Raw genomic sequence first — 17,137 nt, 5'->3', positions numbered from 1 at the left:
TAATTGATATTATTTTGATTGGGTGGATTGTCAATTTGAGATAATTTTCCGTTTTTGGTAGATTATTTTTTTTCCCAGTTAAAATCATAATTTTTCTTGTTGTTTTAATTTCATAATCAGGAGTACATATGTGATGTACTGAATATAATACGGTCGTTGTATGTCTATAAAATGTGTAACATCTAAATTTTGTGTATATGTGTGTGCTTTGTGTAAAAAAAAAGTATCAGTTTGATAATCTAATGAATCAGCATTTGTATATGTCTTTCTTTTAATTTGGTGCAGGCCTTTGTCGTTGGATTCATGCTCTGTTCTTATTCGGATCTAGAGACTAACATAATTCAGGTAGGTAGCTCTTAAGTTTTTTATTCTGATTATTCTTTTATAGTTGATTCTATTTTCAGTTGATTTTGGGTGTGATCCAGCAGTGCATATATGATGTACTGTTTATATCAGTATGATATATATGTAGTGCTGCAAAAGAATCCAGCAGTGCATATATGGTGTACTGAAAAAGAATTGTTTTGCTTTTGTTATATTCATTACTTGTTTTGATATGCAATTGATTTTTAGTTTTTGAATCCGTCTAGTGGATATAGGTCGAAGAAGAACGATTTGTCTGTTGGTAGTTTACTTCGGGTTAGGCGTAGGAATGGATCGTGGTGGCCATGGCGTATAATGGGATTTCCTGAATTTCCTGATGGTTGCGTCCTTTCTCTGAAGGATCAAACTCCGGTGAAGTTATTGGGACGATATAATGCAAACATGTAAGTGTTTCGATATTCTTGTTCATGTAATCTTGTTTAGTATGAAGTGTGTTTTAATGGGTGTGCATAATGTATGTACTGCATTCTCATGCATTTTTAGTGTGTTTTGATGAGAGTGTGTAATGCATGTATTGCATTCTCATGCATTTTTAGTGAGTTTGATGGAGTCCATAATGAATGTACTGTATTATTCCCAGATAAGTATTGTAGAAGGTTTTTGCAGTTTCATTTGGTATAATTTGGCAGCACGTATATGCTGCACTGCTGAAAATTCAGTTTATATACGCTACACTGACGAGAAATCAGTGTATAAATGTTGCACTCTGTAAAAATCACAGTTTACACTTCATAGAACATTACAGTAGCTGGTGGTTTTTTTCTCCATAACTATTATTCTGCACTAAGCATAACCAAGTAATCCGCTTGGAGTTTTTATACATTTTTTGATCATCTCAGTTGGTTACTTAGCAGGGGGCTCAACAAGACGTGCTAGTTGATATGGTTGCATAAAGTCATTCTTACAAGCAGAGATTGGTACACCTTATCAACACAACTACGTAACACTCTTGCTTAAGTTTCTTTTTTCGCATAGAGGAATACCAAAAAAAAAACTAATAAACAGTTTATCTCCTTGCTATACCTTTTTCTCTTAGTATACCAGCACCGTCGTCTATCCGCTGGACAACCCATAACGATTTTACTTTCAATTTTTAAGTATATTCACTCTATAATTACCCAAGTTGGACTAAGTGAAGTATTGTTCATTATGGGGACATTGATAGGATCCTGTACATATTTTTCTTAACATTAAATCCGTGTTATTATGTTTAAAATCCACTGAAAATATGAGTGCATCCAATATGTACTGATAGTTGTGAAACGAAGACTTGCCTTTCTTAGCATTACACATAGGTTTAGATAGAATTAGTTGTGTTTTGTAACGCAATCACTGTCATGGTGTGAAAGGAAGAATTTTGTTTCTTAGCATTATCCATTGGTTATATGATCTTTTTGGGTTGGTAATGGAATTGGATTATTAAGCAGTTTATGTGTCGGTTCGAGAACGATTTTTTTTTTGGATTATACAATATGAATTGAGTTTATTCAAGGATGATTTTTGTAGATGTAAAACATGAACTGAGTGTAGGTATACTGTCAATAAATTGGGTGTATAAGTACTGTCAAGAAATAGTTATTTGTTGCCTTCGAAAAAGAAAGGACCGAATAAATTGAGTGCAGATGTACTGTCAAGAAATTGAGTACATCATTTATAGACTGGAAAACATTTTGCAGAATTATTACTCTTCGTTAGTTGGTATGGTTTGCTAAACGCCTACGGGTCTTAAGAGTTTTCATTGGTAATGGGTGATAAGTGCCTTAAATACATCTTTTGAATGTCAATTTTTTATGCTTTTCTTAGTTATTTCTCTTGTATTTTTGTATATTACTTTTGTTTTATTTTGCAGGCATTTTGGAGTCATGTTACATGAAAAAAGAGGAGAAGAGGCATAATTCATCATTTTGGCTACGCTAGGTGCTAATGGATTTGAATCCAAGGCAGTCACACTTATTAATCGGGGTAGCCACCTGCTGTGATACGGGACAGTCTTATACGCAGCAACAACAAAGCTAGGTCCTAATACACTCGACCAGTTCCGCTCATTTCATCACAGTCTACAACCAAAATACGAAGAGCTGCTGCCAAGAGTTCACCGTTGTCCAACAAAGTCGACCAGCAGCTAGTCACGGTTCTTGTGGTCGTGTTTGAGGAGGAAAGGCGTGATCCAGAAGCTCAGAACAACACGACAGAGTGAGATATTAATACCGAGAAACCAGTTGGGAAAGAGTTGTTGTTTGTCATTGATTGGAATGAAGATCAAGGGAGATCAGGACTGGGATCTCGAAGCTGAGAAGGAAATAAAGATTAGGTATTCAATTTTGGAGAGTTTGGTTTGATTTTGAATTCGTTTTGCTGCCAAGAGAAGGCAGTGAAGAGAAGACAAGTTGCTGTCGTTATGATGACAAGTGATGATGAATGTTTCTGATTTTTGAATGAATTAGAAATGTGGATGCTTGTGTAATTTAATTATTGTCGCAGGGAAGGAGATTTAAAGTGCTTAGGATTCAACATCAAGCTCAGAACTGTATATAAGCAAACTGCACACAGGTTGTTTGTAGAAAGGCCGGAAAGAGCATTTCTTCACAGTTTCAAGATCAGCTGCGACCAGCTTAGTATGTCAGATGTAGGAGATGTTAAAAATGCATACAAGGGATTGTGCAACCAGTATTCACAAATCCAAGTAAGTCTTTTGCAGTTATCAGCCATGGTTACATTGGTTGTACAAGGGTTCGACCAGACTTTCGACAAGAGTTTGAGGCGAGTAATCAGTGAAGAGGGCAACAGTTCTGCCCAAGTATTGTGTAGCTGCTAGTCTTGGCTCGAGGATGTGCACAAGGGATGTCTGGCAAAGCCAAAAGCTTGATTTAGAATTTGAGATAAACATGGAAACATTGGCCGAATATTCAAAGATTGAGTTTGTAAAACTTGGACGAAAAACCAGTTAAGAGAGTGAAGCTTCTTGCCGTTGATTTTGATAGTTAACAGTGCAGAAGATATGTACTCGAATTTATAAGTATATAAGCTATGTGTACTCAAATTTGTAAGCAGTGCAGCGGATATGTACTCAATATAATAAGGGTGTAGACACACACACGTTTGGTAGTAGAGGGTATTATGGTCATTTCAATGTTTTCAATTAATTTGGACCTCCAGATAAAAGAAAATTCCGGTTGGACCCTACTATAAATAACTATATGGGCCCAGGACCAACCAACAAATTTTCCATTAGTTAAATGAGGACGGTATTTTGGGGAGGGTATTACGGGAAAAGTTAACACCGTTTTATTCAAAAGTGTTAAATCGGATCGAAGTATGACCATTTTGTAAACGAAATACAAAAATATGATCATTTTGTGAACGAATTACAAAAATACGACCATTCCGTAATTGGCCCTATAATATAAGCTCTACAGTTGTTTTTCGACTTTTACAAGTAAAAGAAATCAAAAGTTAATTTCGGACTTTTGAGCACACGACTTTAAAATAAAATCTACAAGTTAAAAAGTTAACTTGTAGACTTTATTTTAAAGTAAAATGTTTTTGCTATCTTAGTGATCTTAATTTTGTAAATTGGTTTCAAGGTTGGTTATACCCAAGCGTTTGAAATTTTATCTCGGTGGTTTTGCCGTTGCAAGAGCATCTTATACAACCATCTAGCATCATATGTCTAGGCATTACGAATTTCTGCGTTTCTTAGATTTGCAAAATTTTATTTGGAAAAATGTTACAGATCTAGCGGCTTTAGCCCAGCTGCCAAACTGGAGTATACCAGTATGACACTCTCAACAAAACATGATCACCAGGACCCATTAAACCAGTAAACCTGTCTGTGGTCGAAGCCACATCCAGAAAAGACTAGCTAGCGGTGCAGCTTTCTGCCCGTACAAAAATAAAAAAATGTGATCCTCTTGATACTTAGTTTTATTTTTGTGTTTTCTAAATTTTAGTAATAATATTTTCTTTATTTACCAAATGAAAGATTACGGGGATACCATAGTTGAACAAACTTGTGATACAGTGAAGATCAAATTTGTTAGAAGCTCTCAATATCTGGCAAGTGCTGTTATCAAAGACGATGCTGCTGCCATTTCCTTGCCCGCGCGCTCATGGAAAGCCAATATCTAATGTGTCAACAGCAAATACATTTATCTTGGCTGTGTTGGAGAAATCTCCACAGCCAAATTGTCTCTAGTTTGATGATCCTCACCAAAAAGGTCTTCATAGTTTTGGAATGTCAGATCAACATCAGGTATGCCAAGGTCATCATGGAATTCACGGCAGTCAATTTCTTCACATATTCCAAGGTCTTGCATATTTTGCGACCACAGCTGCACCAGCCACAAGTTACACGGTGAGTAAGATATGATATGAGGGTGCAATATTATAAAGAATGACAAATTTGCAAATATAAAGCATCAGAAGTTTCAAACAGTAACAAATCTATGATCAAACCTGGCTAGAAGGATCCCCTTGGAAAGCTATTCCAACACTAGAAGTAGTAGTTAGGTGCTCCAGTTGAGAGAAAGGGAAGGTAAAAGAAGGCCCGTGTATTTCATGATGGTTCATACTTCCAGAATCTTGCTGGAGATCGTTACCTAGACCTTGAAGATAGGGCCGATTATGAACAAGAACATCACAAGGATGCCCCTGACTGTTATTTCCACCAGTGTATAAAGCAGTCCTCACATTGTTCCTTTCAGCATACTGAAGCTTATCTAGGTTCAGAATCTGTTGCAGAACAAAGCGAGTGTCTTGGAGCAATCGGTTGTTATTGAACACCTATGAGATTATGAAATAAAAATAGAATTAAAATGACAAATTTTACGAGGGTGCAATATTATTCCACATTCTCTAAATGCCTGTAGAGGAGATAAATATGAAGATTACATGCTCCATTTAAGACTGTTAGGAGGGGGATGAGATGTAATGCACACAAGACCAAAGTATGATGACACACCGTTAAAATGTTACTGAGACACTAATTCGATTTAGCTACTTGAATGGAGTCTGTATTACTCTCGAAATTTCATAAAAACAGAAACGCTTGATGAACTCCATACTGACAGAAATCGTGGAAAACTAAATGCAGAGGGCACAAATGTTATTATCCTATATATCTATGCTATATATCAACAACAGATAACCAAAATGCATACCAAGGTCTTGCTTCCGGGTCCAGCAAATCTAAAGATTTGATATGACATGCATATGAGTACATCTATTCTAATTGAACAATGAATCTGGTTGGCACTCCTTTACAAATGACTGATTTGTGGATAAAAACTTCAACACTGAGAAAAATTCATTGTCAACATTTATTTGAATTGAACAAGTAAGCATACCTTGCAGTTCAAATTAGGCGAACCCGAGTTAAACTTGGCGCCACACACCGGTGGCGGTATCGAGCTATACGCAGTGGAAGTATTACTACCACTCAAAGCCAATCCTTGAGAAGAACAAATATCAAAATTGTCATTGTTATGAAGTTGATTGAAATCATATCCCCATAGTTCAGCAAAATCCTTAGCAGAAGGACAACCATAGTAATTAGTCATCACACGTTTTTGATGTTGTATTGTTTTCTCTTCATCAGTATGCAAGTTAATGTCACAATTTGCACACATAAAAAGCGGGTGATCTAAGCAATTAACAGATGCTGGTGCTTTTCCACAAGCTTCACATAAAAGTGCCCGGTAATGTGCACTCGAAAGAGAATTTGCTGAATGAACTTTTGAATCACAACAAAGACAAAGACGAGCTGAATCTGCCTGACAATATACAACTGGTTTTGATTCACAACAATATTCGCAGATTCTCTCCATTTTCTTTTCTTTGTGATCAATTCAGAAACTAGAGTTGTTTTCCGGATCCACCAAGTTTAAGCGCCACTGCCAGGGAATGGCTTCAATGAAGAAATGAAAGATTATATCAGAAAATCAAGGAGCACATTTTGTGATGTGCATTTGAAATAGTACAAATCAAGAGCAAACAAGGATCTCCATTACAAAGAATGATGAGCTAGCTCTATATCTCTACCCGTTATAACTGGTCTTCTAGTTCTACGTCATTATCCCAAGGAAGCTTTTTTGGCTGACGTGTCAGCATACTATGACATGGATTTGACACGTGGGTGTCATTTGGACGGCATCTAAAGAAAGTGTAAAGCATGGGAAGTCTCTGAACTGATCCAAAAGTTTAGCACTTATAGTCCAATCAGATTTTGCCACGAATTCTATGGATTGGCTAAAAGACTCGACCACAAAGCAAAGCTGATGAGCTTTCGATTTCCTGTAACATCTTGAAAGTGCTCAAATGGGCTATGAATAGTACATTGGAACGAGTATTGAACATGTATTTAGGCAGAAATGAATTCCTTGAACTGTATCTGTTTACAGATATCCAGTTTTCGGAACACCTGCTCATCCTAAAAAACGGGGTAAAAACTGAAAAAACAAAGACCTGTATATAATACTATTTCACACTTCTTTTCAAAGTAGTATTAAACAGTGAGTTATAAACATTGTCCCCAAAAAACTACATTCATTAACAAAATGAGACAATGAATCAGTCAGCTATACGCTTGCACGTTCCAAATCACAGGGCAAAAGAAGTTGGAACCAGAAATGAGATGCTAAGGCTTTTTCTTTTTACCCTGGGCAGCTTGACTTACTGTGTGGACTTCAATAATGTCATCATCTTCCATACCTAGGCTTGCAGGGGTTTCAGCAGGACTAATTTTATCACCGTCAAAACAAAAGGCCAAGCTTTGTATATCACGCTTTACTTTGTCAGCATACTGCTTAAAGAATTTCTCAAACTTTTCGTCCTATCACATGAAAATCAATCATAGCAGTTAATCACACAACTTTAAGATAAATTTTTCGTGGAAGTTGTATAGTTCAAATGTCAGACACACAGATTATATGTACAAGACCGAAAAACTGACAACATACCGTAGATACAGTTACACTAGTGAAAGTGCATCTGCGTTCATAAGAAATAAATTATAAATAAGGTTTAAAGCCCATGGACATTATAATTTCCTGCCAGGTAATCTCTAGCGGACTCTATGTCCTTTGACAAAGATAATTGATCATCAAAATTATGGGCTAATTAAGGCTCGAGATAGTACTAATTTTAAACAAAAAAATTGGATTCAGTATTCATATTTCCAGCACCCTTACTTACCGTTGAGCCGAGGTTTCTACATTGATGGGGAAGAAGATGGTGATGGTGATGGTGCTAATTAAAGTGCTGATATGTAGTTTGCAGTTTTTGTGTATTCATTTATTATATGTGACAATAGGAACATGGATATAATGGATGTAGATGTAGTTTTGAAAGGCAAATAAATTGCAAATACATCGTGAAAACATGAAAAGAATTTAAAGGGTTGGTTCGAGTTAAGACTGTACCACATAAACTTTAAATTGCTTGGCTCCGTCTTTGTCCTGGATAGAAATTATAATCTTTGCTCTTTCATCACGCACCTTTGGTGGTTGCTCAGTTTTAGCATCAGTACCTGAACTGCTAAGTTCCTTCTTAGCTGAATCTTCTACAGCTTCCAAAACTTCTCCAGCTGATAGAGCAAATGATGCTAACTCCTGTTTCTTCAACCTATGTAGAACACCAATATATTATAAGATGACCATAGCACAAAACTTCATTACCTAAATACTAGTTAAATGAGGATATTCATCATACTCTCTACAGTCATAAAAACTTGAGCCTATGTATTAAAGATTTTATATCAATAACTTCCAACCATAAAACAAAAATGAAAGGCAGCTTACTGCCTAATCTTATTAACCAGTAAGTGCCTGAGAAAAGCAAAATCAACCAGCATGTGCCCCAAAACAAAGTACAAGAAAGTGAAATCAAGCATATATGATAACAAATCTCATCTATATTCATGCAAACAACAAATTAACAGTGCTGAAAAGCCTCTTCAAATTACTGCAATTAAATCCTTTAAGAAAGACTTTGTTACCAAAGCTACAAACATGATTCAGAAAACAAAAGATCTCTGTTTAAGTTGGCAATTGGTTGCAACTTATAACATGGAGTTTAATACTCCACAGTTGACAATACCAGGGTGGTGTCATTTAAATGATTCTTCTATAATAAGCACATTTACCATTCTAACCTAATTTTTTGTAAGAATAACTCCCAGCTAGATGGGCCATAATACATACCTTTCAGCTCATGGAAGCATATGGATTCATATAAAATGCATTAGAGGACTGTCAATTGGTTCTGACTTGATGTACAAAATTTTTATCAACATTACAAGCTAAGTCATGCATCACCTCTTAATCCCATGATGAAGATAATGTCTCCGCCATAATTCCTCTAATGCAATTTAAAAAAATGATGCCCAAGCTTAACCAAATCTTGAACTAAAAAACCTGAAAATCATCCTTCAAAATACTGATTCTATCTTAATAATATCAATTCTACAATACTAACACTATAAATCCATGCATAGATAATCTCAGCAGTCAAATCCGAAACAAAATTTGTCAAACCTAGAAGACCAACAACACAAACATAAACAAATTCATCCCAAAGAAAACAAAGAAATACCTCAATTGCTTTATAGTAGAATTTTCTAGTTCCGCCTTAGATTTTGAAACAACTGGTGGTGGAGGTAACAACCAATCATCTTCATTGTCATCTAAATCAATCACATTTTTCACTTCAACCTTCTTTTCATCACTTAAACATTCCTAAAAAAATCACAAAAATCGATTTCAAAACGCTTGAAATAACAACCAATCAGAAGATTTTTAAGAAAAATAAAAACCAAAGGAATTACATCTGAAACTAGTTTTTTTCTTCGTTTCGGCGATAACTTGAAAACATGTTCACAATCTGAACCCTCATCTGCAACGATAAACAAAACCTAAGTAAAGGAATCCTTGTAAGATTATTAGCAAAAAACGTAGTGTGAGATAGCGAGAGAGAGTACCATCGAGTGAGATGTAATTGGTGCTAGGTTGGACACGGCTGTAATGAAAGAGAGGTTCAAGTTCTTCTTCTTCAGGTTTGTCTTCCTGCAAAGAAAACGCACAAATTCGATCAAATCAATAATAATAATAATAATGATAAATACCTACAGTTAATACAGAAATGGAGAAGAATCAGAGAGTGAGAGATCACCATTACTAAAGAGAGAAAGGATTTCAATTTTGAGTAAACCCCCAAATTTGAGAGTTTAAAGTTTTCGTACCTTTTTTGTATGTGAAGGGCCACCTTCTTATACTGCTATAGGGTTAGATTTGTATTTTCATTGGAATGGCTTCTCGTGTACTCATGATGGGTGCCATGAGGGGGACCAATTTCCCTAACCAAGGATCAAAATTCCAAAACCACCAAGAATGGTTCGTCCTGAAACATAGTATTGGGCTAAGGCCGAGCACTATGGTTGGTCACTTTGCTTAGGTATGCCAAGCAGAATGACAGCACCATTGCAACTTTTACAGCATTCTCATTTCACTTGGCCTAATGGGACGGAAACTCACGATCAAATCGTTGACCTTGACCTGAAGAAAACTTGATCCACATTCTGTATGTAAAAATATAGCGCGGGTTTAACATTTTTTTTTATTTACTCCATCTTTCTTTCACTCCGAATTTTTGTATATTTATCTTTTCCCTTTTGATTTTGAAGGTGTTTTAGCTTGAACCGCTGCTTATAGGGTTATCAATGAAAATTTATTTTGATCATCATGAAATTCTTGATATTAGCTTGATTTACATTGTATATACCCAATAACAACATGAGAGCATATATGTAGTTAAAAAATACATGAGTATTATTTGCTTTGTGATGTATTAGTGATCAATGTTGATTGAAATGGTTATGAACTACTATTTTGTTGGTGTTGAATGTTGATGGAACCAAATTTTATGTATGGTATAGAGAAATTGAAACCAAAAATACAAAGGTGCAATATGAGTTTCATGCATGTCTATGTGAGACTTATATATGGAATCGAATTGGATGCTTCGAGTGATGAAGAAAAAAATCTCCGCTATTATTTACGTAATTGACATTGGATGAACATAGGCATATATATATATTCACCCACCGGCCTAAGGAAATGCAGACACATAATGTACTTAGCCGAGATCGAGTGTGGCATGATGGAAAAATGATAAATGATTATTTCACCCCTAGAACTGGTTATATTTCAAGTGGATGAAAAATAACATCAACGTACAGATGTAACTTACATTATGAGGTATTCTCCACATATGAAATTAGTTGATGTGATGAAATATTTGTACAAAAGTACAGATATGTCATGTATCCGTGGACTAGTGTTGGGCTTCTCTTAAAATTGTATGTCTTTATTATGTATATGTCTTTTAAACTATTACTAGAGGTAATGTTATGAACTTTGGTGACATTGTTAATTAGGGCAGTCTTTCAATAGTTGCATTTGACGGCTAGATAACTCTCAGATGTTGATTGTTTTAGTAGTTAGTACTTAAGGGAATTGTTGCAAGAAGAGAGTTAGACAAATTAAGAAGTAAAATTCTATTTGAGGCTCTTCCTTGTTCAAGAAATAAAATGTATTGTCTTCGATTTATTGAATAATTTTGTCCAAGTATTGGATATATAATTGGTATCAAAGACCTTTTTATGGGTACCTAAATCATGTCGGGAAGATGTGATAAACCTACAACAGTAAAAGAGGTTGAGTCTGTGCAGCAAAATCATCCAGCTCGTTTAGATGATGTAGAAAGGGAGTTAGCTGATGTCGAATCAAAATAAGTATCTGATCTTTATATGAAGACTTCTTTTGCAGTTATTGCTAATGATAGACGCATTTATGTGTCTAATATAGCTCATTTGTATATATTGTTAGTGCTCGATATCGTACTTATTTGGTTATTTTATTTATTTGTAGGTGTTTTTGGAAGAATAAGACTTTGTGGCCAAATTGGCTAAAAATATGGCATTTGGACCTCCGTAGATAGCATACCGGAAGCTCCCCGAAGTGTACCGGAAGTACCCCAGAAATACCCCGTAGGAACCCGAAAAAGTGCGGAAAACATCCCAGAAGAATTGCTAAAGGCACCCCTAATTTGGATAAGGGGCACCCCATTTCAGGGCATGTACTAAAGGGACACCGGAACTGGATAGGGGGAGGTCATCTTCAAAGTTTCAAAACTGGATTTTGGCGGGAAAAGAACTCTGCAGAAGAACAGTTTTAGGGGTTCGAATTTGAGCGAGTTTTAAGGAGATTCAACATCGGATTTTCACTGGGCTGGACTTCCTAGACTATAAAAAGATCAGTATAAGCAATTTAACCCAACCAATTGGGCTGGAATGACCGGGAGAATGGATCAAAGTCCAAACAGGACAGTACCGTGTTGTTCACTTTTAAATATTTGTGAGAGATTTGTGGAAGATTTTTACGCTAGATAACTACGCACCTAGTCTTGTTCAAGTCTTAAGAGAAGTTTGGAGCGTAATAACTGGCCAGAGGACGCGTACAAATCAATAGAAAAGAGATTATTCTCTCAACTGCTCGAGAAGAAAAAAAGAGAAATACTCTCGGATTTGCACGAGAATTTTGGTTCTGTTGGCTATATAAAACATTGCTTCGAGTCTTAGAGGGGTTAGAAAGTTTTAGGAGAGAGTTAGGAGGAGTTTAGAGCCGGAAACAAAGAAGTTACAGAGAATTTGTTGTTGTTGCTGCTGCTGCTTGAGGAGGAAGAAGAAGACGAAGAACAGACGCTTCTGAAGTGTCGTTCTTCAACAGTGCTTACAGCGAGAAATAGGTGTCGTTTTTCTACTGCAGTTCACTTGTGTCGATTATAAGCTGCAATACCATTGTAACAGTGACGCTGTAACATTTATACATCGTTGCAAACTTCTTTTTACACCATTTTCATCAATAAAAACACATTATTAAGCCATGGATACATCTTATGATTATGTTTTTGGGATGAGGAGCTAAACCCATTAGCCGAGACGACGGAGGAAGCCATTGATCCATATTGATTGGTATAGTTCTAATTTTATTATTTATTGCAATATTATTATTTGATTATTTGCATGGAATTGAATTTGAAATATTAGTTTTTATTGAATAGTTGTGAATTATTTTGATGAAGCATGCTGGGTTTTAAAAACTTTTGATGTTTTATACTTTGTGATTACAATTATTACTTCAAAAATATATTTGAGGCAAATATTAGAATTATTTTTAAAGATATAATTGCATGAATATTATTTAGAGTTTACTATTTAATTGGTCAATGGTGGAATCCTAGTCTTGGTATTTTCTCTAAAGGTTTGAACTATTTTATTTATTTGCATGTTTAATTTAAATCTAGAAAAATTGTTTTCTTCACAAGTCTGAAAAGACCCCTTTTTACCACTACAACTACAATCACTATTTGAAATCCATCAAATTTTTGGCGCCGCCGACGCGGACCTGTGTTTAGTTAGCATTTTTTTAGATTTTTTTTTTAATTTATTTGTTCTTCTTTACGTTTCTGGTTTTTTGTCTTTTTCTTTCAGATTCTTGAAGTTGGAGCAAAAGAAATTTTTGCCAAAGTTTTTGGTGGACATTTAAAGACTTGGAGTAAAAGGCAAAGCAAAAGGAGCAAAAGAAGAAGAATTTTATTTATTTTTTTTGATAAAAAGAGAGAAAAAAAAAGAGAGACATTTTTACTTTTGTAATTTTATTTAGACTTTCTTTTCTTTTGTATTTTTTTTTATGGACTTTGGACATTAATTTTGGGACATTAATTTTTTTTTACCCTACGGAAGGGTACCCTTAAATACAAACTGTGTGCAGGGAAGGACGGCGATTACGATATCGTCTCGGCCCCTCGGGTTCGCACACGGCATAGGAGTCGTGGCCTGAGTCGACGACAACGGTTCATCGCCCGTCTGGTACGGGAGATAAGTCCAATCGAAACACTCGCGAATATCCTGCAAGCGGGTTACTGTATTCCTTAAGGTGATAATTGTTTGAGGACGAACCAGACTGTTTTTATATTCCTAGTAAAGGGCAAGGCCTGGCCTAAACAAGATAAGGGTTCGGATTTCATCACCGCTCCCTTCTTTCCCGCTTTAGGAGAACGAAAAATAACGCGAACCTAAGCCTTAAAAATTGATTAGAAAGAGACCTATAGGGTATCGAGCTTAACAGGACAATCATTCGAAAAATATTGGTTACTCTTTTAAGCACACCTCGAAGTTCTTGACGGTTTCTGCGAGTTGAATGCGTGACTGCGCCGCATTGGATCGGTGAGGTTTTGGGTATCAAAGCTCCACTGAGCTTCCCTCGCCTCGATTCAACTTACTTTAACTCGGATTGATTCCAGAGGGGTTTGCTTAAATTGTAACGAATTCCCTTTCGAAGGATTAGAAGCTGGTCTAGAAACAATCTAAGTGGAGCCATCATGCTTGTTGTTTGCTAGAAATCTTTAGGTTTGTGTGGTAAAGTCGAGTCAGCCTGCTTGTGATTGCTAGAACCTTCCTGTTAGGATTTTTATTTCTTTTTGAATTCTTTTTAGTGTATGCCCGATTTTTGTTAATAGGGCTTGGAAAAGAGATACTCTAGGTCGATTGATTAGCGAAAAACCTAGTAGTTCTTCTGATTTAAGCAGGGAGCTCGAAGACTCTTCTTTGAGAGCCCTGTTTTTGGAAACTTCAGTTTTGAGAATCTTCTCTTCGTGATAAAAGTACCCCTAGTACTCCTTGTGCCAACGATGGCAACTTTGAAAGATTACATGTTCCCAACTAGGACCAACCGAGCTTCATGCATTAAATTGCCAGCCACTACGGCTAATTTTGAGATAAAACCTAGTATTCTTCAGATGATCCCTATATTCTTAGGAAATGATGAGAACCCTTATTTCATATTAGGGACTTTGAGGAAATCTGTGGGACAATTAGATAAAAGACCTTACTGATGAAGTCTTGAAACTTAAGATGTTTCCCTTTTCTTTGAGAGACAAAGCCAAGACCTGGCTGAACAACCTACCATCTGAATCCATGAAACATGGCAGGAACTTATCGCTGCTTCTATATGAAGTTCTACCCTAAGCATAAAACTGCAGCTGTTAGGCAGAAATTAGTGCTAGTGTGCAACAAGAGGGAGAGTCTCTTTATAGGTTTTTAGAGCGATTCAATGATCTCTATCTCAGTGTCCTCACCATGGATTTGATAATATGAAACTTACAGATTATTTATGATGGTTTAGACTATTCACCAAAGCCATGGTTGAGTCTATGTGCGCTGGTGAGTTCACTAGTAAAAATGCTGATGATGCTTTTACCTTCTTAGGAGCTATCGCTGAAAAATCCCAACAGTGGGAATCTTGTGTTGAACCCCCTAAAAGACTCTTGGTCAATAGAAGTAGCACCAATATGGTAGATACAGTTTTGGTCAGATGCTAAGTTTGCTGCTTTCCAGAAGGTTAGAAGCTTTGGAATTGAATCAGTCTAAAATAGGTCCCTTGTTGAACCTAATAGAGCCTCTCAAGTCTCTAGTTGTGGAATAGAGCCCGATAATTCATTTTGGGAAGGTCAGGTTAGTGAAGAACAAGCCCATGCTGTCTATAACAATGCTAGGTTTGAGAACCGTCAGAAGTTTGACCCATACTCAGAAACCTACAACCCTGGTTGGAGAAACCATCCTAATTTCTCTTGGTCTAAGGGCCAGAGTCAAGGCCAGTCTAGCAATTCTCAGCCTCCCCCAGGTTTTGGTTTTAAGAATTCTTCAGGTCAAACCCAGTTTCAGAACACTTCTGAGAAAAAGATCTCTACCTTAGAGGAAGCTATCACTATGTTAGTAAGTAACCATGACATGCTATCAAAGAACCACATGAGCTTTCAACAAGAAACTAGGCAAGGAATTGAAGAATAATTCCCAGAGTCTTGCCAAGTTAGAACTTCAAGTAGGACAAATAGCTAAGTTTATAAGTGAGAGAGAAAATGGAAGGTTCCCTAGTCATACTGATCCTAACCCCAAAGGAGAGAAATCGTACAATCATGTGAATGCTGTCACAACCCTGAGGAGTGGAAAGAAGGTTGACAACAAGGTTTCCATGCCTGATAGTGAACATGCTTAGTTCACCCTGCTGAGCCAGAAAATGAGGAGACTGATAGAGTCTCCAAAGAGACCAATAAGGGTCCTGATGAGCCCGGCTTTGTTCCCAGAGCCCCGTTTCCCCAGCTGCTAGTTCCGACTAAGAGGGAGTCCAACTTTAATGATATATTGGAGGTTTTTAAGCAGGTTAATATCAACCTTCCATTATTAGATGCAATTAGGCAGATTCCCTCTTATGCCAAGTTCCTTAAGGACTTGTGTACGCGAAAGCGTAAGCTCAGTGTCCAGAAGAAAGCCTTCATAGCTAGTCATGTGAGTTCTATTATTCAGAATACCACTACTCCTAAGTATAAAGACCCAGGGTCCCCTACCATTGCTTGTACAATAGGTAAGTACCGTGTTGAGAAAGCTTTGCTTGACTTAGGAGCCAGTGTGAATTTACTTCCATATCATGTGTACCTTAAGCTAGGACTTGGTGAGATGAAACCTACCCAGATGACACTTCAGTTAGGTGATAGGTCCGTTAAAATTCCTCGTGGTGTGATCGAGGATGTTCTCATAGAGGTTGAAAAGTTTATTTATCCAGTGGATTTTGTTATCCTAGATACCCAACGTGTCCCTGACCCAGAGAACCAAATACCACTGATTTTAGGTCGCCCGTTTTTAGCTACATCCAATGCGATCATTAACTGTCGAAATGGTATTATGAATCTATCTTTTGGTAATATGACTATTGAGTTGAATATTTTTAATGTCAATAAGCTACATTCTGAGCTAGATGACACGTGCATTGAAGAGGTCAACATGATAGGAACCTTAGTTCCGAAGTCTGTACCAAACACCGAATCGGAAGATCCATTAGAGAGTTGTCTAGCCCGTTTTAGCATGGATTTTGACGATGATAGCAACATTGAACAAGTAAATGCTCTGTTGGATTCTATTCCTATGTTAGATACCGATAGAGGGCAATCTAGGTTTGAACCATTAATAGCTACTGAATCTACCTTAAGCCCTTATTTCAAAGAGCCTAAAGATCCTCCTAAGTTGGACCCCAATTATGCATTTGTAGGCCCATCTGAGATTTTGCCTATAACTTCCGATTTGGATAGTGATCATGAGATTAGGCCAGTAACTGTGCTTCAACACAATAAGAAAACTCTAGGGATGACCATAGAGGATATGAAACATATAAGTCCTATAGCTAGTATACCTCAAAAGAATTTAGAGGATGAACCACCTGATTATAACTCAGAGAAAGCAATTGACCTTTTTCAGGAACCAGATGGTCTAGAAATTAGGAATATTGTGACTAGTTTATCTAGAGACACCCAAAACTCTAAGTTTGGGGGTAGTGAACTAGAAGAAGCTCTAGATTATTTTAAATACTCTCCAGATCCGGAAATTCAAGCCATAGTTAAAGGTCTTACGGAGAATAGTGATTAACCTAAATTTGGGGGTAGAGATTGTCAATTATCCCCAGTAGAAGTCCCTAACTTGGGACTCAAGCCTAGTGCATATGAGGTATCGCTTGAGTCTATTTAGACTCCACAACCTGATCCGCCTGATACTATCCAGGAGAAAATCCATATGTTAGAGACCCGTTTTTCGGATGAATCTGTTTGCCGAGACACTCATATGAAGCCCAAGTGGGCACCTCAGATAAATCCA

General features: G+C 36.7%; 2 protein-coding genes and 1 long non-coding RNA gene across 3 annotated transcripts; 1 reads left to right on the top strand and 2 right to left on the bottom strand.

Annotated features, from left to right (window-relative positions):
* The first annotated feature begins 713 nt into the window (after positions 1-713).
* LOC113273853 lies at positions 714-2,289 on the top strand. The gene is made up of 3 exons (XR_003322636.1): positions 714-767; positions 1,239-1,324; positions 2,234-2,289. It is a non-coding gene; the product is annotated as an uncharacterized LOC113273853 (long non-coding RNA).
* Positions 2,290-4,076: 1,787 nt separating this feature from the next.
* On the bottom strand, positions 4,077-6,388 carry LOC113273852 (putative zinc finger protein At1g68190). Its single transcript, XM_026523444.1, has 3 exons — positions 5,730-6,388; positions 4,840-5,166; positions 4,077-4,715 (listed from the first exon to the last, which is right to left on the bottom strand). The coding sequence occupies exons 1-3, from the start codon at positions 6,207-6,209 to the stop codon at positions 4,533-4,535; spliced, it is 990 nt and encodes a 329-aa protein (XP_026379229.1). The 5' UTR covers positions 6,210-6,388; the 3' UTR covers positions 4,077-4,532.
* A 443-nt stretch (positions 6,389-6,831) lies between these two features.
* On the bottom strand, positions 6,832-9,610 carry LOC113273851. Its single transcript, XM_026523441.1, has 6 exons — positions 9,550-9,610; positions 9,359-9,443; positions 9,206-9,273; positions 8,974-9,116; positions 7,803-8,004; positions 6,832-7,213 (listed from the first exon to the last, which is right to left on the bottom strand). The coding sequence occupies exons 1-6, from the start codon at positions 9,550-9,552 to the stop codon at positions 7,019-7,021; spliced, it is 696 nt and encodes a 231-aa protein (XP_026379226.1). The 5' UTR covers positions 9,553-9,610; the 3' UTR covers positions 6,832-7,018.
* Between the last annotated feature and the right edge of the window lie 7,527 nt (positions 9,611-17,137).

The sequence above is a fragment of the Papaver somniferum genome, chromosome 4 (genome assembly GCF_003573695.1).
Source record: "Papaver somniferum cultivar HN1 chromosome 4, ASM357369v1, whole genome shotgun sequence".
NCBI classification, from domain to species: Eukaryota; Viridiplantae; Streptophyta; class Magnoliopsida; order Ranunculales; family Papaveraceae; genus Papaver; species Papaver somniferum.
Note: the sequence above shows the minus strand (reverse complement) of the source record. Positions and strands in the feature narration are given on the sequence as shown.